The sequence below is a fragment of the Seriola lalandi genome, unplaced genomic scaffold (assembly GCF_002814215.2).
Source record: "Seriola lalandi dorsalis isolate HSWRI2012SDOR001 ecotype SW California unplaced genomic scaffold, Sedor1 jcf7180002054887, whole genome shotgun sequence".
NCBI lineage: Eukaryota > Metazoa > Chordata > Actinopteri > Carangiformes > Carangidae > Seriola > Seriola lalandi.
In genome coordinates, this window is record NW_019525439.1 from 1832514 (window position 1) to 1858102 (window position 25589).

At 42.2% G+C, this 25589-nt stretch overlaps 2 protein-coding genes and 2 long non-coding RNA genes across 5 annotated transcripts in view; 2 read left to right on the forward strand and 2 right to left on the reverse strand.

Moving 5' to 3' along the window:
• The window catches only part of ext1c (exostoses (multiple) 1c), an 85321-nt gene extending 66776 nt beyond the window's left edge, over positions 1-18545 (reverse strand). The window contains exons 1-2 of the mRNA XM_023429083.2: positions 18400-18545; positions 6410-7849 (exon numbers count right to left, since the gene is read on the reverse strand). Coding sequence (XP_023284851.1) covers positions 6410-7356 — 947 coding nt within the window. The 5' untranslated portion in view covers positions 7357-7849; positions 18400-18545. The remainder of the gene's footprint in view (positions 1-6409; positions 7850-18399) is intronic.
• A 122-nt stretch (positions 18546-18667) lies between these two features.
• Positions 18668-19558, forward strand: LOC147817806 (uncharacterized). Its single transcript, XR_015438665.1, has 2 exons — positions 18668-18845; positions 19221-19558. It is a non-coding gene; the product is annotated as an uncharacterized LOC147817806 (long non-coding RNA).
• A 1589-nt stretch (positions 19559-21147) lies between these two features.
• On the forward strand, positions 21148-25337 carry LOC111671816 (putative thiopurine S-methyltransferase). Of its 2 annotated transcripts, none has more exons than XM_023429027.2 (9): positions 21148-21300; positions 22105-22230; positions 23111-23203; positions 23364-23496; positions 24085-24137; positions 24239-24313; positions 24491-24576; positions 24761-24805; positions 24978-25337. In XM_023429027.2, the coding sequence occupies exons 2-9, from the start codon at positions 22133-22135 to the stop codon at positions 25094-25096; spliced, it is 702 nt and encodes a 233-aa protein (XP_023284795.1). In that variant the 5' UTR covers positions 21148-21300; positions 22105-22132; the 3' UTR covers positions 25097-25337. The 2 variants fall into 2 exon arrangements, with proteins under 2 accessions (XP_023284795.1, XP_023284794.1); XM_023429026.2 differs by having other exon boundaries at positions 21232-21389.
• Positions 23681-24161, reverse strand: LOC147817807 (uncharacterized). The gene is made up of 3 exons (XR_015438664.1): positions 24022-24161; positions 23838-23865; positions 23681-23730 (listed from the first exon to the last, which is right to left on the reverse strand). It is a non-coding gene; the product is annotated as an uncharacterized LOC147817807 (long non-coding RNA).
• Positions 25338-25589: the final 252 nt, after the last annotated feature.

Here is a 25589-nt window from a genome sequence, read left to right on the forward strand (position 1 = left end):
ACATACACGCGCGCGCACACACATACACACGCGCGCGCGCGCGCACACACTCACACACACACACACACACACACACACACACACACACACACACACAACCACAGCATCTTCAGAGGTACAATTTCACAGGCCCTAATTACAGTGGACTACAGCGTTTCTTCTTTGGTTTGCCAAAATCTCAAATCGCACACATGCTGTTGCACACACTGTTTACAGATCCAGACACACACACACACACACACACACACACACACACACACACACCACTGTGCATGTACACACCCACATATTAATTTAAATTATCCAAGTACTGAAGTTGTAACAACACAGCTATGGGAGGCCTTCTTTTTTTTAATGTCTGCCAGCAGATAAGAGTGACGCTGTTTTCCTTTCCTTTGCTGATTCATTTTTCACGCACCACACTGAAATCCTTTGTGGGAATTATTACACTGCATTTACATGCACATGACAGCATAAAAGTTTGCAAATTTCCTGTTCAAATTACATATGCATGAGAGCATTTCTAAAGCATTTCCTTCCAACTTTCAGCGTGGCGAATATACTATTAAATCGCTGCTCTCACCATCCACCAGTTCTGCTTTGTCCGATTAGTATGCTGCATTCATCCCGAACTGTTAGCCAGGTTTTAAAGTCTGATTGCCCACTCTTTCTCTTGCAACCTTGAGCTGCTTTCAAGGAGGGTCGTGAATAATGACCCATCGGTTTCCAACACCAGCCCTTATATACACCGAAGCCATTTTAGCCAAATAGAGAGGTTGAGCATTTTGTCCATCTCCGTTCAACCACCATCAATTCTCCTTCACAAACACACTCACTTGGTTCTTACTCGGTCCAAACTGGAACCTGAGAACTCTGTGTTTTCTGTGGTACCTTTTGTATCTCCTAAACATCCCTCTCTTTCTTCCTGCCCTTCTCTCTTTTTCACACTCTTGCTCATTTACATTCACTGTACAATGCACGTTTCTCTTCCCTTTCTTAGAGAATTCTCTAAAGTGAGGGAAACTAGGCCATTAGGCTGCAGCACGGCTTCTCCCTTGCTTCAAGTATCCCCTTCTCTTCCAATTCCCCCTTTTTCTCTCCATCTCTGTCACCCTCCTTCTTGCCCTGTCTCATTCTCGCTTTTTCCTTAAGTTGCCTGCGGTATCCTTTCGTCTTTTTCCCATTTTTTTTGTAATCTTCCCCACATGACATTCTCCTTTTTCTTCCTTTCTCTCTTGATTCTCTTATTGCCTTGGGTACCACTGTGTCCTACCTCTGACTTGTCTCTCTCTCAGAACTTTGCTCTGTTTTCTCTCCTGCCATCCATAATCCATGCACACAAACATACAAACACACACAAACACACACACACACGGTGTTACACACCAACTGAATAGACCCAAAAAGCATTTCCAGGCACCTTCTGTTTTTCCCTATGGCAGATTTTAATAGGATTTTCAGGTACCATTTACCAACCATTCAGCAGTTTAAAAGAGTAGAATTATGTTAATAGAAATGGCAGGGGCAGAGGTATTTAAACTGAATCTGATTTTAAGAACTATTTTGCTAACAACCAAGGAGATATTATTTCTTATAAAGTCAAAAAAATCTATTCTGCACTCCAACAAAAAACATACATACCATAAATACTTAAGTAAAGTAGGGAGGTGTTAAACTGCTGTCTTTGGGAGTGACTGGCACAGTGATGCAGTTTAAACCTGTATTAGTGGTAAGTATAAAAGGGTAAATGTGTATCTTCCTACCAACCTGGGTTGAACACAGGTGGCACACTCCTGTTTCTAGTGTGGATGACTGTTCCTGTGAAACCTGTTGATTATTTTTTTCAACTCCATTGTATTAGGGTGGAGTCAGAAATCTCAGGTATCAGAACCCAGAGAAATAAATCTAGAGCGAATGAGAAGTGATGTCACTTGGGTAATTCTTTGGGCTCAAATAAGTGTCAGATTAAGATTATGATCTTGAAAAATGATGTTCAGAGGTTATTTGACAGGCTGTAGTTGTATATCACTCCATGAGAAACTCAAGTGCACACTGATGTACACACACAAACTGTGAGTTACTGTGTTTCACACAGCTCCGATTCTGAAGTCAGATGTACAGATGTGTTGCTACTGGTTTACAAAGGATGATGTATAACCATTGGCATTATATGCATCATTTCTAATGCGCCAAATCCCACTGACCCATATAAACCTACCCTTTAATTTCATTTGGTGCTGGAACATACTGGAATGAACAGTATTGGAATGGAGATGACCAGATATTAGCATGTGTCAATAGTCTATCCCAAATTTCTGAGTTTGAATCAAGACCAACTGAACAAACTAAATCATGATATTTTTCCAGCTTTAGACATTTTAGCATTTCTTTGTTTGAAAAACTCATTAAAGTTAATGGAAAAACAATGAAAGTAATTTAAAGCCCTATTAATTTTCTCTTTAGTCTGAAAAGGTGGGTGGTACATTCAGGTTCTTATATGGGTAAAAAAAAAAATGTCATAATGGTCTATTGATCTCTTCGTCTGAGTTCCCCTCCCCCTCTCGCCAAGTGCTCCTCCTCCTCCTCCTCCTCGTGCCCTTTGTCCGTTGGTTGCTGTCTTGTCCAGGTCCCTCAGGGCTAATCTGCTGTTGTACCAGATGCATGCGCTCATTAACCTGGTACCACCTTCTAAGAGCCTCATTGACCGTGAGACAGTCTCACACTCACACACACACACACACACACACACAAACACAAACACAAGCTTATGCATACATAGCAGTGACAGCCACGCACACAAAGACACGTGTTTGCTCAGTGACGTAGACTGTGATTATTATTATTAGCACAGTCGCTGGATTATTGACAAAAAGATCTAAAAGACTAAAAAAAAAAGACACAAATGGGGGAGAAAATGCCAGAGTAGCAGACAGATGGAGAGGCAAGGTTGTGTCATTACCTGGCGTGAACTTGGTTTTCACACAGAGACCTTGCTCACGGGTTTTCCTTTTTCTTTTTTTTATATTGTCCTCTTTTCTTTTTCTTTCATTCATTTCAATTCCACAGTCTCCACGGTTCTCATGTTCTACCCTCAGAAATCCCCTTCTTCTCTCACCAATAAGAGATTCAAAGGATGCTAAAAGAGAGATGTGATCCCCTCTCCTCCTCCCACCACCCCACCCCGAGACCCTCCTTCACACCTCTCTCTCCAAGGCTAAAAGCCCCCCGTTTTGCAGTGAAAGAGTCTTCATACAAAAGGCGAGAGAGGGAGAGCGAGAGAGAGGAAAAAAAATCATGCAGCTTTTTTTGTGTTTTTCTTACAAACGGCAGCTGTCTCTCACATCGCCTCCCCTATTCACACTTTCACACCCTCAGAGCCTTTGCCGTATCCAAACTTACCACAAAAAATACCACATGGGTCCCCCTACCCCCCCCCCTGCTATCCTCTCCCCTCCTCCCCATCCCACACACACACACACACACCCCTGCCCACCCAGGTGTCTGAGTAGTGGGCTGTGTGGAATAAATGAGCTCATTCATACAGTGTTGAGCAGCTCCATCCCTTTGCTGCCCAGCCCAATGTAAACAAGCCTAAGGTAGCCAGTTATAGGCCGCAGCATAGGAGCGTGCTTGGATCAGAACCACCACCTCACTGCTGATCCCGGGGTAAACAATATCTGAAAAGTCATATTGTATGCTTTTAAAGTGCTTTGCTTCGAGCGTTCATTTGAGAACACCTGAAAACAACTTGTGGCTTAGATTTAAATCAGGGTTTAGCAGTTGGCTTTTCTTATGCCAGAGAGGCTTGGTCCAGCAGAGGAGAAGCACTTCAGCAATGTAGATGCAGTTAAAAAAAAAAAAAAAAAAAAAAAAAACCCACTACACTGTGAAATATTGTACAGGACTTAATCGAAAAGGGACCAATCTTTTAAGTTTTGTTGTAAGTAAATTGAACTTCATTTCACTTTTAAACATGAGTTCTTTTTTTTGACTCTGAGTTCTGTATGAATGCACTTCTAAGTTGAGCTAAACTAATTAGTCAATTAATCAATTAGTTGACTATTATTTTGACAATCCATTAATAGTTAAATTCTTTCCGCCACTTCTGGTATGAGCAGGCCTTTACAGTGCAGCACACAGTGAGGACGTGAGGGATATAAGTTTCACAAACACAAAGCTTTTTTTTGTGTGTGTGATCGAAAAACATTTCTGAACAGCTTTAGCTTCCCATAAGTCGGCCTCAATCCTGCGCTTGAGTTTTCTCTGCTTCTGTTTGTCAAAGTATAAATCAGTCTATCAAATTAATTCCAGCAAAACTTCTAAACACTTTAATTATCTTTGTTTATTCCCCTATTATGGAACAATGGCACTGTTCATAATTCTGCTTAAGTTATCCTGCGGTCTTATTGTTATTGTCACACGCTGCTATAGAGTCATGGTCGAACAGACAGACTGCTGTGGCTCTGACTCCCCCCCCCCCCCCCCCCCCCCAATTCTTTCATTATTCTGATTCTTACTTTTAGTAGAATCCATCTTCTCCTGTCTGTGAATGTTCTGCACTGTCAGACTATCCTGCTCTTGGTTCCTGTCTGTGAATGGACAGGCACAGACTTTATAATGAGGAGCTCTGTCAGCACTTCAACTTCTAACTTTCATTGCAAAGTGTAAGTTAAGCAAGTAGGAGTGAAGCACAGGGGCTGTGTTACAGGGGAGTATTGTTCCTCTGTATCACTATGTAATTACTATGGCGTAGAATATTAGAAGATAATGACATTTGCACAAAACTTCATTTAAGCAGACTCTAATCACAGTTTGGCTTGAATTACTGAGTATGTAGTGTGCAGTAATGGCTCAGGCAAAATGCTTCAAGCTGGTGCCATGAAATAGAAAAATGTAATGATATAAATAAAGAACATTTGCAGTGCTTGCCATTACCAATGTGATCTACTTCATCTTTTACAAGGTCCATGATACTGCAATTACCAAATTTAGTATTTTGTAGTTGCAGTAAACACGTATGAACAGTGTTAGCTTTGTTAACATGTTAACTTTGGGGGAAAAAAAGGTCTTTTATGTCAGTCCTTTAAAATAGTTTTAAAACCATCATATGAACCCTGTTGAATACAAAACTTATCCCTTTGCTCTCTCAGTAACCACCAGTGTACAGGACCTTGTGTCTCGGCATTCAGGGTCTCAACCTCTCTTCGAACTGCTAAATCCAACACATTTCAAGCAGTGTTTGGGTTTACACTGAGGCTCCTCTGCGATGAATAATAAATATAGTAATACATTGTGATTACAAAAGGAGGTCAGGTTTTACCTAAAAGATTAATCCCCAGAAGGTAATGATTATAATAACTAATGATTTTAATAAGCAAAAAAAAAAAAAATATTATATTGTTTATTTTGAGTAGATGCATTTATTTCCATCTGTTTTTAAAATCACTGCCTGAGCTCTAATACGCCAGTAGGAGACTATGAAAAGTACTCGAAAGGATGAGACATGTTTACCAAGCGGCTGCTACATTGTGTATTTGGCAGATGAAGTGTTTCCGAAAGCTTTTCATTATTAACTCAACAATGGTGCTCATATTCTTGAAACACTTCTCTCTGAAAAAGGCCCATACAGCACACACGGCTGAAGATTGGATTGTAAAATAATATATGTCTTTGTATGAATTGTTTTCAATCCGTGGCAAAGGTCTTATGCTGAAATTAATTGGTTTTAATAATAAATCATCACGCTCAGCATTGCTGGAATCTCATTTCCCGTGTCTTTCATCCGCGCCACCCACCATCTAATCAGTAAAAATATAATTTCAAGTAAAGTGGAGATGGCAGGGTTATTCCCTATGCAACAACAACAACAACAACAACAACAACAACAACGGCAACAACGACGGCAACAAAACCATTCCAAAAATATGATTAGATGATTAGAAAGAGCTCAAGGTCAGTCACTGCATTCCTTTACAACTACTGTTTAACTGTACTTCTAATAATACTAACACAATTGCTGTAAATATTGACCTGAATCTAAATTTCCAGAGACTTGAGTCCATGTCTAACATCTTTGATCTGAAAAGCAACTGCCAAACATAAAACGCGAACAGTGAAAAACCCCGTGCAGCAATAAAAGAGAGACAAAAATAACTGGTGGTACGCAAAAGCTACCACTGACGCCGCTTTGTAGAAAATCTGACATCTAAAACAGCAATAAAACAGCATGTAAAGTCCAAATAAGAAGGCGAACGGAGCAACACCACTGTGTATTTCCCAATAAAAGAATAACACTTGACTCTGTTTCCCATAAAACCCTGTATAGTGCCACACTGACTCACAGCTCGTTTCTCCTTTTAACGTCACCTCATTACTGCCCTCCCCACTGGCCATGTGACCCCTGTCTTACCTCTCATATTCCAGGTTGTCGTGGTCACAGCGGGAGTCTTTGTGCTTCTCCCAGTCCTTGCCGTGGCGGCAGGTCGTCAACGAAACGATGTCCTTCCCGTTGTGGATGTGATGGAGCGCGTTTCTGGTGTCTGAGCCGATGCCGGTCAGGTAACGCTTCCCTTTGAACATCAGCAGGTACTTCCTCCGTGGCGGGATGGTGTTCCTCACCAGCCAGCCCCGCTCTCCGCCCTTCTGCGGGTGATCCTTGGAGAACAGAGGGATGGAGACGTCGAAGCCTGGCCTGAAATGTTCCGTGTTGAGGCTGGCTTTGGCTAAGATGGCCTGGCCGATGTTAAAGCCCAGGTCCTCTGTGTAGTTAGGCCAGGTGCCTGAGTACAGGTTGAAGATCAGGTGGTTCCTCCCGTCATTCCACAACGGGTAACCACGAATGCGTTCGTCCACATTGGGCACGAACTGTCCTGATAGCTGGTCGCGATCTAAGGTGTCTATCCCGAGCACGAACAGACATGCTTCACGGGGGTCTGAGGTGTAGTACCGTGACTCACCTATAGACGTCAGGATCTTCCTGTAGCTCTCTGACACACGGTCATTTTTCTCTGATGGATATATATACACCCTGAACCCTTCCCTTCCTCTGCGGCGACACCGAGAGAAGTCAAAACAGGTCTCCATGCGGCAGCGGCTGTCCTTATAGATGGCGGACCATGCCTGTCGCCGCTGGCGGGGAGACTCGGCTGTCCCCGGGTCCGTCTGGAGCTCGTCCAGGTGGGCATAGCGGGGCAGGAAGGCCCGGTCGGTCCAGTTGGGCCAGGGGCGCACCACCTCACCCCGCTGGCGTGTCAGCAGCCGGAGCAGACGTAGCTGGACTCCGCCACCCCAGTAAAAGAGGACCAGCCAGCAGCACGCACACAAGCCCAGCAGAACATACTTCTTACGCGCCTGCATGGGGGCCTGTCACAGTCTCTTTTTTCCGCTCGGTCTCTCTCTCTCTCTCTCTCTCTCTCTCGTTCTCTGTGTTGCTTTTCCTCTGCCCCTCAGCTCTGTAGCCTCACAGGGGTGGGGGACTGACTTGTGACTTCTAACAAGGAGCTTCTAACGGAGGACAATGTGTTAACAAGGACATCACTGCCTCTGAGTGTGGCCCGGGCCACTTTGCCATTTAGAATGATGCAATCTGAGTTACTGACTCCCCTCTCTCAGTCTCTTTCTGCCTTCCCCATTTGCTCTCCACTGCACTCTCAGTTGTGTGTATTAGCCTGTCTCTGCTGTGGCTTGTGTTGCTGCTGCTGCCGCCGCTGCTGCTGCTGCTGCTTCTGCTGTGTGCATTTCTCCCGCTGCCCAGCCTGGTTGAGAGTGATGAAGGGTGATTTCTCCGCTCTCTCGGGCCAAGCTCGCTGCCTCATGGTGCCTGGCGCGACTGCTGTCTGCAGGGCCCCTCCTGGACAGAAGTAAACAAACAAGAATACAGATCAGTACACAGACAGAGTTGCCGTTCCGCAACCAGCGCTGAGACACACTCTGGGATTAGCTGTGAAACTGCTATTTCAAAAGATGACATAACTAACACTTATGATCGCCCGGTGGGTATAAGCTTTCATTTGGATAGCTTTTCATTTTGGAAAGACATATGTAATCTGCAACCTCAATCACATTTAATACACAAAAACACACATATAATCAAATGGCAATAAAGCAGCACAGCTGGATAATGTTTCACAGGCAGCAGAAGATTTTAAACTGTTACAATCCCTCTTCAGCCTGAGCTCATAAAGAGAAAAATTGAGAAAAAGTAAAACTCAGCGCTCTGTCAAAAAGTTATCCAACCCTGATTAGCCACAAATCAAAACCATCTCCTCATGAAGTCAACCTTCTCTCTATCTCTGCCCCACTCTGGCTTCCACATTCCTGTGAAAATAGGTGGATACAAAACCGTGCACCGACTTCTGGAGTAGTCTTTTTGCGATAGTATGTTAAACCTTGGAGCGGCAGAAGGGACGAGATATTATCATGCTCTTCAAGCTCCAGTTGAACGGAGCCAGATACAGTTGAAGTGCAGCAGAGGAGAAAATAAAAGAGCGTTTAGCATCTGAAATGGAGATTTGGAAACGCAGAAGGAAAACAAAGCCGTTTAATGGCTCTGAAACGTCCTTTCACCTTGGAGAGAGACGGGGGGTGAAGGCTTTTTCTTTCATTCGCAAAAATTGCAACGGTTTTTCAGCCTCATGTTTTTGCCAAACATCACCCCATGACACCCCTACATATACAGTATACTCGTGTGTGTGTGTGTGTCTGTGTGTGTGTGTGTGTGTGTGTGTGTGTGTGTGTGTGTGTGTGTGTGTGTGTGTGGAGAACACCTCACACTGAAGGGCAGTGTTCTAACTGCCAGCTGCCACACAAAGGCAGCTTTCAGGTCTCACCTGGCCGCTCTCTCTCTACCTCTCATTCACATTCCTCATTTCTGCCTCTTCTCCAGCCAAGCAGAAGTGATGCCTGCCTCCTCTGCTTTGCAATAAAACAAACAGCACACTGGTGGTGTGGGTAAACAATGCATCCTCAGATTTCTACACCTCAAAAGGGCACAGGAAAAAGATTTATGTATGAACTGAACAGCTTTTCATCGGGATTATGAATGTGTACTATATGTTATGTAGTGAAAACCGCAGCTTTGGGGAAAGTAATGAAAAACAGTGTCGTTTTAACTAGAACACCATATGTTTTCTGTTCATTTACTAAAACTGTTTTTCATAAGGATTTGTAAACGAAGTGATCCAACAATTTTCTCAATCCATACATCAGAACTAAATCCTTATGATGCAACCTTATGATCCATAGATGAACTAGACCGGTGGTTCCCAACCTTTTTCCGAATCATGGCCCACTTGTACATCTCTAAAATGTTGGCGGCCCACATCCGACCCCGTAACAATACGGAGGCCAAATAATGCCTTCTCAGAACACTTTTTATTTCAATAACGATCGAACATTCAGGACTGAACTGAAAGCGGGGGAAGCTCAATTTTTCTTTCCTGTCTGAAGTGGGAGAGATCACTTGCCGATTCACCATATGTCCCTTGACTATACTTTTAATTCTTCCTGCTATCCATTTTGATACTATACAGTTTTAGCCATGGATGCAATCTTTAAGTGTGCAATCAGACTGAGATAGCAAACAAGTATGCGGTATATATGTATATATGTATATATTTATAATTTATCAATCTTTTCAACAAAATTATACCATTTTGCAAATGATTTGTCGGCCCACTTGCAATACTTTTGTGACCCACCAGCGGGTCCCGGACCACAGGTTGGGAACAACTGAACTAGACTTTTGTTTTTCTCTCTAATTCTACATGAACAAAACTTGGGGGCCACACTACACAGATAATTACTACACTAAAACATCAGAGAGATGACATGAGAAAACATTTCAGACTTGACACCACTGAGGGAAAAACTGTGGATAAAAGTAGCGCCGTTAGTCGAACACTGTTTCAAATGAGGCAGCAGAGACTCTAACTTCACTCAGACTTGATTTTTGTGACAGCACTAGTCCTTGACAGAGTAGCTTGACTGTAGCAGCAGGACTTGGGCAGACTGAAGTCTTTATTTAAATGGATTTTAACTGTACGTGTGAACACAGCGGCTAGCGTCTGCCACACTGCACCAGATAATTCAGGCCGGCTGATCCGCCTGTGGAGACGTCAGTGGGTGGGTTTTTGGCACCGTCCTTGTTTCTACTTCTCTGGCTACGACTGTGGCCGCATAAGCAGCAAAAGCAATCCTTGGTTGGGGGGAGAAATAGACACCTGGGATCCCATTGCATACTCCTCATCAATAATTCACTTGGTCCTTTAGTTAAGGCATTGATTTTCCTTTCTTGATTTTTTTCGTGCTTTATATCCCCTGCCACCAACGCATACAATTACACTTCAATCTTCTTCAGGATACACTCTGCTGAGAGATGTGTACCAGCGCTGTCCTTGTGATTTGTGGTCGTGGGGATAATTGATAGTGATGGCGGGAAGGTGTAATAGAAAAGTGATGGAGGACATCATTATGATGATGGTAATGCTGATGGGCATGAAGAATTTATTCCGCCGCCTTATCAGATCTAATGCCAAGTAATCTCATGTGGGGACGCCATTGCTTTTGTCCATCTTCCTGCAGTTGTCTTGCTAAAATAACTGTCTACTAAGGATATTTACATTGATCTAAATGCGCCATGGTCTCTCTCAAATACAGTTGGTTCAACAACAGGAGGAGGAGTTTCCATTTCCATGACTTAAACTGCCATTTCACAATAAGACACTATCATTAAAAACAACCTTTTACGCTCTTCATTTCATGTAACTTATCAAACACTAGCAGCTCAAAGCTCATTCTTGAAGTGACTTCAAAATTACAGTACATTAGAATATTTCTGAGGCAGTGAGATTTTATAGGTTTAGAGGATGGAGGATAAAATGTGAGGATAATATTACAGGGCATGAAACTGCCCATTTTTAAATAACTAAGCAGAAAAGAATTAATTCCTTCATCTTACTGCCTGAGAGCTCCAGGTGTGTGAAAGCGTCTGCTCAATACTGTTGATCTCTACCATACTTCCTTTTGTGGGCAAGGACAAACTGTACAATGAAAGTGTGTGGCCATTAGCAAGGAGAAACAATGATGAAGGTAAACCAGTGAAACTCTAGGGCATGCCTGGACCTGACAACATCCGTGGAGCTGCAAATCAGCGAGAAGACACACATCTACGGACAGAGACACATACACACGAAAAGTGGCTTTAAGTGGTGAGAGAAGTCCCTCTGTCATGGATCAATGATGGATCATTATGGTTGGGTGACTAGCACTGGAAAAAAGCCACAAGGCTCATTGAGTAAAGGGCCCTGAAGGTGGAAGGACATGGGTTCAAGGAAAGGTGAGGGCAGGATTCAGATCTACAATTCCACCTCTTGTCATTTGTTTCCCATCTATACCTCAATTCCTGCTTGTCCAACCTTCCGTCATTCCTTCCCTCAATTTTCCCCTCTCTTTTCCGCTCCTTTCCCTAAACCGAGTGGAGGGTTCCACTTAAAAACAATACCACTTTTGCTCTGTTTTCCTTTTGCAATTATTCCTGCTTCGTCCTCAAAAGGGGGTTGGGGTGGGGTGGGGGTGGGGGGTGTGAAGAGCGGGGCACAGAACACTTAATCACATGCGCGAGGAATACACTCTGCAAGGCCAACAATTCTTTGATCATTTGCTCGCCTTGAGTGCAAAGAAACTTCCAGGAAGGTTCACTCGGAGTGTACTGAACAAGCAATTATGTCAACACTTGCAAAGAGAAAATTGTGTCAACACTGCAAATTGGGGGGGGGGGGGGGTGTTCTTATATGGACTATATCATCAGAGCAGGACAAACTAGCTCTTCTACACAATGTTCCAGATCCTATCAGTAAAGAAAGTACCTCTCACCTTACCATACCTCTCTGACATACCTACAGTTTTAAAAAGGTACACTCCTACACTTCCTACAAAATAAGACGATGGTCATTTTAAGCATTTTTTTTCATCACTGATTCATTTTTAGTTTTTGCGAGGGAGTGATGGAACAAGACGGAGCAGCCACAGTGAGTGTTTAAACAGCTCCACATCTCCACATCACCACAACTTCTCAGCAAGGGAACTAGTGTTCCACTGTTGTGTGGGAAAAATCAGATCACAGTTACAATTATTGTTGAGTGACTTTATTGAAATAACAAGACTTTGTTTGGCTGGGGTGTAAACAGATACTCAAGTTGCTCCTCTGTTGTATTTTTTGAAAAAATATTGTATTAAATCACACTTGGTGACACTGCCAGTAACAACGGGAGTCTGCAAATCAAGCAGGACTGAAATGTTATCGATTACAGCTTTAAAGGACTGAACTTCTCTACTGAATGTAATTTAATTCGGAAGCTGAACTCATTGTTGAATACAGGTAGATACGGAGGACACGGGAAGGTCAGTACTTATAAGCGAAGCAACAAGTCTAGGGGAATAAAAGGTGAGGCTGAAGGACAAGAGGCATGAAAGGAAAAGAACGACAACGGGGGAGAGGGACTTAATGATTGATATTTCATGGGTGACAGCTGTACCCAATCCCTACACTTCCTGCCCTCGAGCTCTTCCTCTCTGCGGGCCTTAAGGGCTTCCCTCAGCTGTTTTTTACCTGCTGCGGTTTTTCATAGAACTACACCATTAAGTCATTCAGGGAAATGGAATTGAAATTTGTCATCCCATCTGGCTCCGTTGAATTGTGTTTACACAGCAGCTTATTCAACTGTGGCTGGCTTTGATAGAAAATGAGAACTGACATGCTCTGAAATGGATGTCACTGATGATGGCCTTCTACCGGAAATTCAGCTTTTGTCAGTTTGTGTTTTCCTTCGACCAAATGCTATACATAAAGAGATTTCTGCCTTTCAGGGACAGATTGACATTTCCCTTATTTGTTCAATTTGCGGTTTTCTGGCCATATAGCACCAGCCCCGAGCACAAATGGCATGGTAAATACTGAAGAATGAAATGCCCTACCATTACATTCATTCTCCAGGTAGCTAGTGTAAGAGAAACAGCAGCAGCAGCATTATGAAGCCTGAAATGATTTGGTATCGTGACAGAGAGCAAATTGTAAATTGACACTGGATGGGCCAAATGCCTTGTAAAATTATATTTCCATTCCTTCCCAAATGATATGGTAGTAAAGACAGTCCACCTGAATGATGGAGGCCTGCGATACTCTGACACAAATCCTGGATGATTGCACTGTACAACTGCCGGTGTGGTAGCAGGCCTTTCAGTGTCTTTTTGTGTGTGAGCCTCTGTCTAAACTATACTTAAACACACATCTGGCATGTGTGTTTTTGCTGGCGACAAATAGAGTGTTCTGAAGAAAACACAAATCTTGTGGTGAGGTGAAAGGTTCAGTCGCGCTAAAATTAAATCCTGGACTCTGTCATTTCAGGCCTGAGAGATGTGACAGTGAGACCGGGGACCAGAAGATAGCTCCACTAGGTTGGTTGTGTTGTAGCAGTGATTCCCAACTTTTTTGACTTGTGGTCTCTTAAAATGAAGCGATGTCTATGTCTACCCCTTGCATATGTCACTGAACAGAGGGCAGTTTGAACGGTCATTCTATCTGTGAATAATTTATCCTTAAACGTCTGTGGTTACTGTGGTAACACCAAGTGTAGTCAGAAATAAACCAGAAGGGTGTATCTGTTACAGTGCAGCCAAACAAACTCACTCAATAAAGAAGTCAGTCAATAATCTGCCTTTCCCATCATTCCATGAACAACTGCAATCTGATTTCATGCTGCGCAGGGTGAAAGTAGTTTCCCATCCAATGTAAAAGGAGCTGGGAGCTGTGGCTTCTGCTTCTTGTTCCAGCACTCCTCCGTAAAAATTAAAACTCATCGGGCAGTCACAACCTGAACTGCAGTCATGAAAAGACCGTTGTTTTGTAGATGCATTTTTGATGACCCATCACGGTCTGCACCAGCCGCAGTGATAAACACACTGTGGTTTGTGGTTTCTTCACTATAAAAGTCACCCCCTGTTTAATGTGAAGCACGCAGTAAGAAATGTTGGGTTTGTATTAACATCATACATTCTCATACAGTGTAAAGAGAGTGGAGAGTATAAAAATGAGATAAAATTATGCTACATTACATACATGCACTGTTTCCTGTTTGTGTGTGTGTGTGTGTGTGTGTGTGTGTGTGTGTGTGTGTGTGTGTGTGTAGGCAACCTCAATCTAGCACAGTAATGGAAGACTGCACCAGTTACAATGAAATCTACTATATAGAAATAGGATCAGTATAGGGCTGTGGTTTCATGAACATCTTAAAGTATTGTATAATTATGCATAATAGATATAATTAGACATAATTTACGGGCCTGAAGATATAAAATGATCCATATCACAAGCAAAAAGCAAATATCAGGGAAATATAAGTAGCTGAAGGTTACATACTCTAACCACTGTGTTAGTGTATGTTTCTTTCTTATAGTGACTGCAGGGGACAGGATGGCTAGGAATTTGCGTATGTGCCCATTAACTATGTATGTTTTTATTGGCGAGAGTGGCGGATGCCTGCATAATAGCAGGGTTGCATTTCCATCACTTTCTGGCTATCTACAACCTGAGCAGAAGTCAGGTTGAGTGTGTGAGGTTTGTCTGTTTGTGGCGAACCAAAGAAATCCTGCTGCGGTACGAAAAAGAAAAAGAAAAAAAAAGAAAAAAAATAGCGGCTGTCTCCCCTGACAGACCTGCATTAAAGGCTTACCACTGGGATGTGATCCATGCTCTATTTTCTGTCCTCACCTACTAGTTGCCCTTTGAAACTGAGGCGCTCTCACACTCCCACTCATACCATATGCATATGTAAGCAGACACATAACACAGACGCATATGCACAATTTAGTGAGTTGAACAAATGGCTTTTTACTGTATGAAAAATATTCTGTCCTGCCTTCTCCATGCAGTTACCAGAGTATTTTTCCATTAGCTCGACCACCTTGGAATCATAATGGCCATAAACCTAAATCAAGCGCTGGTTCTTTTATGAGGCCATCTTCATAATATGGATAACAGCACGTTTTTCTCCACCTTAATAACACCGTACTTGCTCTGCATGGGTTGCAGGGCTCTGACACGGTTAATAAGATGTTTACCTCAAGCTGAATGCCCGGCAACACAACCAGCCTCCCAACCGCGCTCACATTCCAAACCCAGCATAATTACAAGCCGGGTTGATTAATTATGTCTCAACAATATGCTGCACTCCAACGCCACAAGGGCTAATTAACAGAATGAACAAGATGGGTAGGAACAATTATTAGGAGGTTCAAGCTTGCGCTCTGAATTTGGCAGCGCTGTTTACAGTCCTAGGGACAGAAAATGTGCAGATCAGGCTCCATCGCCTAGACAGAGACAAAGATCATAGCTAAGACTGACACACAGCTCTGAGCATATAGAGTGCAAAAGCCTACTGAAGACTCTGATATTGCAATTACGCTGCTCTGTGTTCTGGGTGCCTGGCTGTGCACCTGACAACACACACACACACACACACACACACACACACACACACACACACACACACACACACTGCAGAAACAGCGTGCAGCAAAATCCATCTGCCTTACTAACTGGTCCTGCTTCGCAGTGCATCCTACCTGCAACCCATCTTATCTCTGCAGCTTGGGCCTGGAGGCAGTCCTATCGCAGAACTCATATCAGATCGGCCTATAAACAATCTGACCTTGACAACGGGGGGAAGATAAAGCATCTGACCCTGGGGTAAGGAAGAAAACGCACATTCCAGACAAGGTTCAATTAGCAGAGTGTCCCTATCAATCTGAGATTTTAAAATATTCTCGTGGGAAAATGAGTTTCTCCTCTGATTCTATTATTTATAACAATACCACTGATTATAACACTATAAAGTTTTATTTTTAATACCACTCCTTTACTCCCAAACTTGATTATGAGCACAGCAGAAGCAGAGTAAAAAGTGCGTGAGCATCCATGAACACTATGCACAGTGACCCATCAGGGTTAATAGCTTATAAAGGCTGCACACTGATATTCTCAACCCCTGTAATGAATGCCTTGATTATGGAAATGCCAACCCCCTCTGGAATCTGAATATTGTCCGTCTTGGACAACGCCTCAACATGACAAGATTTGTGCTTCTCTTAATCACCAAGGGAGGGTATTACAGAACCATCATGAATGGAAAATCCCATTAAGATGAGGGGGTCTGCCATTACAATGCAGTCATTTCATAAATCAGACGAAATCCACGTACAGCTTGCTGTCAGGATCCACCCTCCCCAGCGAGCCCCTTTTTTGGTGCATCCGTGATAATGACAGCATTTTATTTGGGACCACCGAAAGTCGCAATCTTTCATTTTTTTCCTTTTTTCATGCAAAAATTAGCCAGAGACTTGTAATTAATTGCTGCTATGAACTCCTGCGGCCTTGTTTGTTTCTTTGGGATTCATTAAGACATGGAGCACTTAGCAGGATGTGAAAGCAGGTAATTTTCATCTCTCTCCTGGACTATTAGCTAAGATATCTTGAATGCAAGGGCGGCATCCAAGACAAACAGGAGTCAGAACAAAGTTTTTTTTTTTTTTCTTATTCGGACTACATTAATAAGACACAACTCTGTGGCCTGTTTGTTTTTCAAATAAGGTGTTATACATATTTCAAGGTATTTCACAGGTATAGATTTCACAGGTTTCAAAGAAGCTTTCAAGTAATCGGAAATTCCCTACAGCGCTCAAGAAATGCTTAATTCACAATGACAGTGAGAGTGAAGAGGAGGTCATGTTATACTGTACGATACTGTTCCCTAATGCCTCCTGCTGTCACTGTCTTCATCGGTAGCCAATAAAAGTCTGAGGAGTGAACATGCCAAGACTTTACATTCAGTGCACTTTAGGTTTAAAGTCATTCTGATTTTGATCGTGCTGGCCACCGTTTTGCATACAGAAACAGTATGACAGCTGAATTATAGTAGTATAACATTATTTAACATTCTTGGATGGTGGCAGAGTAATGTGCCACCCGCAGCCCATCTGTCCAGAGGGAGAAGCAGATCCTCTGCCAAAGGATCTCAACGTGTTGTGAAGACTTTCCAAAGCTCAGAGGGCTGGCTCAGGGCTCAGCAAGGACCCACAGAGAGCATCATTATCTACTACAGCGTTAGAATTACTTAGAAATGCATCAGGCTGTGACACAGCTACAGCATTTAAACGCTACTGAGTCAAAACATGCCACCACCCTCTCAGCATACCTGTCACAGATTCATACAGACATCCGTTGCAGGTGGCTGTAGCAGGTTCATCCAGTTCTGAACTGGGAGGGTCAGAACAGACTCTCCAGTCGCCCCCCTCTCAAGCGGGATCAGCAGCTGCTACAGTGAACTGCTGAGCGTCCTGCTCTGGCGGAGCTGTCACAGCCGATGACAACCAGCCGGAGAGGCTGAAAACACCAACTTCTCCTCCTGACGGGGCGATCCCGCTCTACAATACGGTTAAGTTACAACAGACTGACACAGAGCGAACACAGGCACCGACCGGGTGCGTCCGAAAAAATAAATGTCAAGGCGGAGGAGTGTCCCGCCGCTCCCCCTCGCGTCTGTCCTCCAAATTCCCCTGATCTCTCACTCGCTGATATGTCGGGTTCTCCGGGTTATTATCCAGCATGCACCTCTCTCAGTCAGAGCACCGTGGACCGCACATCATCATCCTCACCACCACCGCCGCCACCACCACCACCAGCCACCTGGATTTACTGAACCAGGCTGCGTCTGTCAAATAAAGGCTGGTAGTCTCATGATAATCCAGTGGTGAATTAAAGTGCCCCTGTTGCACTTAATGTTGAGTTTGGATTATAGGGACCTACTGGTACTATTTTATCTCTACACAACCGCTACGGAATAACAAAAGCTCTTCTAGTCTTGATGTCAAGCGCTGCTGTAAATACTCGTGATTCCCATCTTAAAATCTATAAGCAGCGTGAGTGACAAAGGTGCGCTGAGCATCGCACAAACAATACACCAGGAACTGACGAGCAGTTAAGGCAGCTTTATGGTGGAAAACGCACTTTACAGAAACATATTCCCAGTTTTACAATCGCAACATGTGCCTCTGCCAAATATAAGCGGACAATGAAGCGTTTCGTTGTATTTGTAAGAACATGAGCTTGCAATGGTGATTGATGCCTTTTACACCAGAGGATAAGATCCACATGAGCCAAATGAGAAACACTCTGTAAGTCTGAATACAGAAGACGAGATTAATCTCAGCAGTAACATCGGGTTATCCATTATTAGCCTACTCAGATGCATCTACAATGAACGCAGCCTCTAAACATAGACAGCAGAAATCACCCAGTACGATCCCCGCTGCGCTCCGACTTCTCCGCGACAGAGAGCTCGCTCTTACCGGGTGGCGAACCACGCTCTTCCCCTCTCTGGTAATTTTCCTTTTCACACCACGACCGGGCATTTGCGAATCAATTCAGCATGCAAAAGCACAGGTTTCCCCGTAGGGACATGAATGATGAGTGTGCGTGTTAAATTGTCCATTTTCCATATCTACAACAGTCCACACACGACCCGCCTCCGGGCGGTGCTGATTGGTTCAGAGGCTCCTCTACGTCTCAGTCGCACGGTAAAGAAAAACACACACACATCTGGATGCGACCCCGCGCAACTGGAGTGCTCTGGAAGCACCGAATTACGCACAGGCATTGAACCGACATGGAGGAGCGTCACATTTCTCCAGGCTCCTTTAGTGTTTGTTGCGGCTGAGGATAACAATCGTGTCACCTTTGCGGAAAGTATGGTTTCAAATTCACCACTTGTAGACGCTGGGCCACCATCGTGAAGGTGATTTTGAACGAGGGGCACCAGTTTGGGAGTATGTTTTTGTTTCAGCATTTGAATTCTACAAGACAATAGTTGTCGGCCATAAGCCAGTGGTGATGTGAATAAGTTGGCATATGTAACGCATTAATACTCCAGAGTAAATTACAATGAAGTAAAATGCTTCGTTATTTTGGTTCCACAGCCTATTAAGGATCTGCAGGGGGGAGGCCCACAGAGCCCAGATGTTTATTTTAAAATTCACCACTAGCAGCACTATTTTCATTATATGGGCTATGTGGCTTTTTAACTACCATGCCTCAGTACATTTAATGTGGCACAGCATAATACTATCACGGGGAACAAAGCTGAGGTGACACAGCGCCTTTATTTCCACAGTGAAACCGGCATTTCTGAGACTCTTGCGCCGCCCTGCGTCCGGAACAAATCACATCCCCGCCCTCTGCTTCCCTCTGATTCCACTGTTGGAAGGATATCTTATCCCTGGACCTGTCTCCTGACTCCGACGCAGCGCAGCAAGTGTGGAGAGAGGCAGACTGAGCAAGGGAGACTAATCACTGAACAGTGGAGAGGCTTTCTGAGGATTAGTGACAGCTGTCACAGTCTGGATGTGGTTTCAGGAAAAAGAAAAGAGTGCGTCCAGAATCAAAATGTCACAATTGTTAGAAAATAACTTCATAAATAAATCGTATTAAACACTGACAATTGAAAGTACATTTTAAATCATTATTATCAATCATTATTATTATTATTAGTAGTAGTAGTAGTAGTATTGGTAATAGTGGTAGTAGTAAGTAGTAGTCTGTTAAGAAGCTGGAACCAATAGCCTACATGTTTTATAATTTTTGCTAAAAGAACATAAATAATGAATGTCTAATTGATTATCGAAATAGTTGGTGATTAACTTTCTGTGGAGCAGCTAATCAATTATCTAATTAATTGCACTACACTACAGCAAAGATACCATTCTCCATGACATTTCATCAAATTCAACATGTTGAGGAAGACTGTGAGGTACAGTTGAAAGCTTCAGAAACAAGAAAATCTAGTGAGTGGCCCTTAAGTTAAGATCTTATTTTGGATAGGACTATTGTTCCCAAGGTCAAGAATGAACTTTAGAGCTCTAACAAACTTACCATCCTGCAGAATTTTGTTTAGGTCCAGTTCAATTTGGACTTGCTCATATCAGGTGGATGGATTATTCTACAATAGAGTCTTATTGGGAGTTATGCAATTCAGTATATTAACAGGATTTGATTTGGAATTAAATTAACAGGACCATTATGAAAAGATGTAGCCTATATTGTAACCAAGTAAATTTAATTAATGTAGCCAAGGTGACAACGCTGTTGTTTGCTAACAACCGCCCTGTAGAAAAGATTATGCACGGTTCTATAGAACCGCAAATTAATTAGCTCTAAAATTTTGCTTGGGAATCCCTAAGGACCCTTTCATGGACCATTGCTAGTCCCCACGGAGAACCACATAACATTTACCACATTTAGCTGAATATTTGTGTTCTATGCCAGTTTTTTTCTTTTTCTATTCTAATTAAATCATAAATCAGTACAAACACAAAATGTCTGATATATTTCCATGGTTTTTCTTTTTTTCCCCCATTTTTTGTATTTCATACACACAGTAACAGAAACAAAAGGAAGATTTTTTTTTTACTTATTCATCCATATATATAAAAAGAAATACAAATGCACACAAATATTTGGAAGTAGGCCTATCCTATATTCGTAGATTGGTAACTGCTTACGGATATACCTACACTCATTTATGAATTAATGAGAAGATGTATAAGCTACTAACTAAAGACTAATAAAAAAAACACAAGGCTGGCTGAGTTGATCAGTATTCTTACACACTTGGTTGGCAGTTCATTAGGAAGGATACAGTCTAATGCAACAGTCCTGCAATAAATCCTTCCTTTGTGAAGGTGAAACTGTTCAGGTTTTTAAACTGTTTTAAAGAGGTGTTGAATCAACTTTATGATGATTTTAGAGGATGAGTATGTTGGCTTCTGGTATACTGAGATTTATTTTTGTTATTTAGTCTCCCTCTATGATATAAAAAGGCTGGTGGACACTGCAAGCTACGGCTTCATTATACATGTCATAAAAGGTATGATTTATTACAGGACCGTTGTATGAGACTAGTGGTACATTCCCATATTTTCCACGCACCCTGAACGCAGCATTAGGCTCCTCCCAAACCAGAAGTAAAACCGGGTGAAATTGGGAGTTCTTTTTATCCCTGAGTAAAACCTGTCAGGAACTGCTGTCTAACAGATTCTGTTGCTGTCGCTACGATTGTCAAACCAAACGACTGCCTGACAGACTTTCTTGAGGTCAATAAAGACACATAAACCATTGATTGAAACGGTTGTACGAAGCCGCTGCTGCTGCTGGTGTGTTGTTGATCAAACATAAGCCGTCTTCAGTAAGGAAAGGTACGGGTTTGATTAGAATTGACAAACATGCAGGCCTCAGATTTTCACTTAGTGGTACTGTGGTTGGTTTTGCTCCAGGCTGCTGCTAGGTAAGCATGACTCGGACTGTGAAACCATTATGTAGCTAATATATATATATGATTCCTTCAGGTCATAATATTAAAAAGTTCCATTGCTCTATTCTTTAAAAGAAAGTCATTTTGGGGCATTTTCAATGTCCTACCTATTTTTTGTACCTTCAAAGCAGTAAAATCTAATTTATTTACAATAGGAAAGACCTCATGTTATGCAAGCTGTTTGGTTTACGTCAGAGTTGTGTAACCCACGTGATGCTTTCATTTCAAGATGCTGGATTAGTTATTCCTGGGACAAAACCATGGAGGCCACAAGCTCTGACTTTCCAGTTTTGCAATGTGTTTACACATTAGATTACTCTGTATAAATGTACACAACCTTTAACCTGAGTTCTGTCTGCTCTGGCTCCTTTATCCTATTCTTCTGTAATTATCAACCAGTGGAGTCAGACAAACTTGGGTCAATGAGAATCATGGTTTTGTAACTCCACAAGCTTGTTAACTGCTCACTAATGGCTTGTTTAATGCTCTGGTGCAACATGTAGCTACTTGTCAATCCAGTGCCCCCCCCTCCATATTTAACACACACACACACACTGTGCAGCTGTTGTACATGTGTGTGTGCAGGATTGTGTGAAAGTGTGTATCATGCATTCTCACCTGTCTGCTCCAGAGCATTTCTCTTCTCCAGCTATTCTCTTCATTCTGCTCTCTTCTCCCCTCCCTGTAGTTGTCAGAGTCAGGCAAACATATCCAGCATGCTGGCACCGCAGGCGGATCGGGTCATGGCACTCGGAGAATGGGAGGAACGCTGGCAGGAGGAGAGAACTGGCTTCCATCAGCCTCATGTACACAAGTAAAAAAAAAACAAAAAAAACTGCTAATACTTTCTTCTACCTACTCAGTGGAATAAGGGAGAACAAAAAGTCTTGCAAATGCATGTATGATTTAACAACATAACCCCCTGTCAGTGATCCTGTGAAAATGTCAGAAAAAGCTGCACAAACAAATCAGTTATTTACAAGGCAAATAAGGACTTTCATTCACGTGCTGCACCCTCGAAGCTCACTCTGATTGTATGTCAAGTCAATTTTTATTTGTATAGCGCCAATTCACAACATAAGTTACCTCAAGGCACTTTTCAAATAGAGCAGGTCTAGACCTTCTCCTTATAATATTATTTACCAGAACAAGTCCCACCAAGGGGTTAGGCAACAGTGGCAAGGAAAAACTTCCCTTTAACAGGCAGAAACCTCGAGCAGAACTGGACTCAGGGTGGGCGGCCTTCTGTCTTGACCAGTTGTGTTGGGAGAGATAGAGAGTGTGCACGCAGGAGATAAAGAGAGAGCAAGAGAGAGCACAGAGGAAAAGAACAAGAAGATGCAATGACAGTAATAATAATAGTAGTGATAGTAGCGGCTGTAACAGCAATAATAGTGTAATGGTAACTGTAATGCTCCTACTGATGAAAGTAATACTGAAAGCTAATAACAGTAATAATAATTATTATTATCAATTTTAGTAAATTTAATGGTAAAATTTAAAGGAAGGCGATAAAGAAAGAAGGGAGAGAGAGGCACACAGCCTGGGTGCTCATGGGCTTGTTGGAGACAAGTTTTTCTTAGAGTTAATAAGTTTAAATGGAGTGTGATATAACTAGCTATTAAGAATAAATGAGCAGGAACGCCTGGTGGTGTGCTGTTAATATTGGTTTTGCGTTTTTCTATTTTTGACAGGATGCTGGAGAACAATATTGATAAAGTTCTCGCCGGACGGACAGGAGTTCGCTTCTTCTTCCCTCTCTGTGGGAAAGCAGTAGATATGAAGTGGTATGAAACAGCTTATTATATCCAATAAGGATCCCATTTGGTGTTATCATTTTTGCTAAAAATACCAGTTGTTATTAAAAACACCCTATAATTAAAACATTTTCTCAGTGATGAAAACAATGTACTTCTAAGGTCTCTCTCCTTTTTGTGTGAATACCAGGTTAGCAGATATGGGCCATTCAGTGGTTGGGGTGGAGATATCAGAAAAGGCCATAAAACAGTTCTTTGAGGAGAACAACTTGACCTACAGTGAAGAGCCTGTCCCTGCCATACCTGGAGCAAAGGTTTACAAGGTAGATAAAGTGTATATATGCAGAAAGGGTGAGGGGTGACAATGTTAATGATAAACATTTTGTATGTTTTATTTTTGGTGGCAGAATCTGCCATTCCTGTGTTGGATTCAGTTTGCTCTCTCTCTCTCTCTCTCTCTCTCTCTCTCTCTCTCTCTCTCTCTCTCTCTCTCTCTCTCTCTCTCTCAGCAATCCAGTGTTACTGTCTGTAATGTTATCACACAGATATCAGCATCACTGTTTTAATGTTAACTCTCCTGCAGCATCAGCGCTGTGTGAAGCAACTCATTGGCAATTTTTTTTTAATCGTAATTCACAAAATTCTGCAAGCACTTCCTTTACACTTTCAAAAATTCTAAACACTATAGTATGCTCTAAATACTGAAAATATGGGATCCTTCGTAAATGGGACTAAAACATGCAAAACTACTGGTATTACACTATTAGAGTCTGTTGGTCCAGTTAATGCAATAATAAGTGGGGACTCTTCTGTATAAACCCATGTATTGCCCTGTGAGTAAAAGACACCACTACCTGTGCACATGTACTGAGAAAAAGAGTTTGTTAATCCACATTGTCTTTGTTCTGCAGAGCTCAGAGAAAAATATCTCCTTATATCAATGTGACCTGTACAACTTCTCCAGGTAGGTAACCAGTGTGTGTGTGTGTGTGTGTGTGTGTGTGTGTGTGTGTCTTAAAAAGGTGTGTGTTCCTTACTTACAATTACTTTTTCTCAATTTCACAGTTCCATCGAGGGTCAGTTCGGGGCAATCTGGGACAGGGGATCTCTGGTGGCTATCAACCCAAGAGACAGAGAAAAGTAAGATGAGACTGAACCCTCCACTGAGCTTTTATATTGTTTTTTTTTTTTTAAGACCCAACATAGAAGCAGATGGTTTATATTTCAGACCAACCTGAAATGCAATGAAAACCGCATGAAACTGTTTAAATTTAGAATTTGACTTATGGTAATTTATTCTCTCTTACAATACCACAGGTATACTGCTCTCATCATCTCTCTCATGGCTGAAGACTGCAGATACCTTTTGGACACTTTGCTGTACAATCCCGAATTATATAAAGGTAGCTGTCAGTATTGTCTGTAAAACATCAGGCACTGTGTGGACACCTATCAGGTCTTAAAGCAAAAGGAAATATCCTTCTGTTTATCATTTATTTTGCATATTACGAAGTCTGCAGGGGACCTGTGCGTTTGTATGAATGTGGTGAAAGATGAAACATATTTGTGACTGTATTTGTTTTTCAGGTCCTCCCTTTTTTGTGCCTGATGAGCAAATGCACAGCCTGTTTGGTAAGTGTTGTTGACACTAATCATGAAACTAAGGCTTATAAATTAGCCAAAACATGTGAAGAGCAGAGGTGATACTTGGATACCTGATCCCTATTAGAAATGTGAGTACTTTTTTTGCTAACAGTCATAGAGATGAATTTGTGCTTTTTAATGGTGCATTTCCTTTCCTCAGGGAACAGCTGTGATATCGAGCTGGTGCACTCAGTGGATGCCTTGACAGACAGACAGCGAGGCTGGGGGCTGGACTACCTGACCGAAAATGTACACCTCATCACTCTAAAGAGCAGTTAAAATTATCTTGTAAGTTTAAAGAGTGCAGAAATCTTTGGCTTTTTTGCAAACACAGGTCCTAGGCAATTTTTTTATGCTTACACATCTTCTTGATAAAGCGCAGTTTTGGGGGAAAATAGAGGTGAATGGAAATAAGATGTCAAGAGAATTTCTACTCACAAATTTTAATAATTAATAATTAAGTAATGTAACATAAACTGTTTTCAATGCCTGATGAAATAAAACATGTTTTGTAACAAGATGTCTGTGGCTTAATTGAAACAACTTGGATATCAGACACCTTTTGTGTATTACTGACAATATTAACAGTTTTAACCAGGCAATTTCTATACATTTATAGAACTATTTTTCTTAAATAAAATGCAACTGAGAAAACTGAAAAGCTAGAAAATCACAACGTCAAAGGAAGGAAATCTTTAAAAAATAAATAAATAAAAAAGTAAAATGATGCTATAATGTATAAAATATCAGTCTTTGAAATCTTTCCTTTCTC

Bases quoted from the DNA above. Each gene is read 5' to 3' on its own strand.
- LOC111671816 (XM_023429026.2), top strand. From the start codon at position 21,328: ATGCAGGCCTCAGATTTTCACTTAGTGGTACTGTGGTTGGTTTTGCTC. The intron at 24,138-24,238 runs GTAGGTAACCAG...TCAATTTCACAG, and splicing joins GACCTGTACAACTTCTCCAG to TTCCATCGAGGGTCAGTTCG. The intron at 24,314-24,490 runs GTAAGATGAGAC...ACAATACCACAG, and splicing joins AACCCAAGAGACAGAGAAAA to GTATACTGCTCTCATCATCT.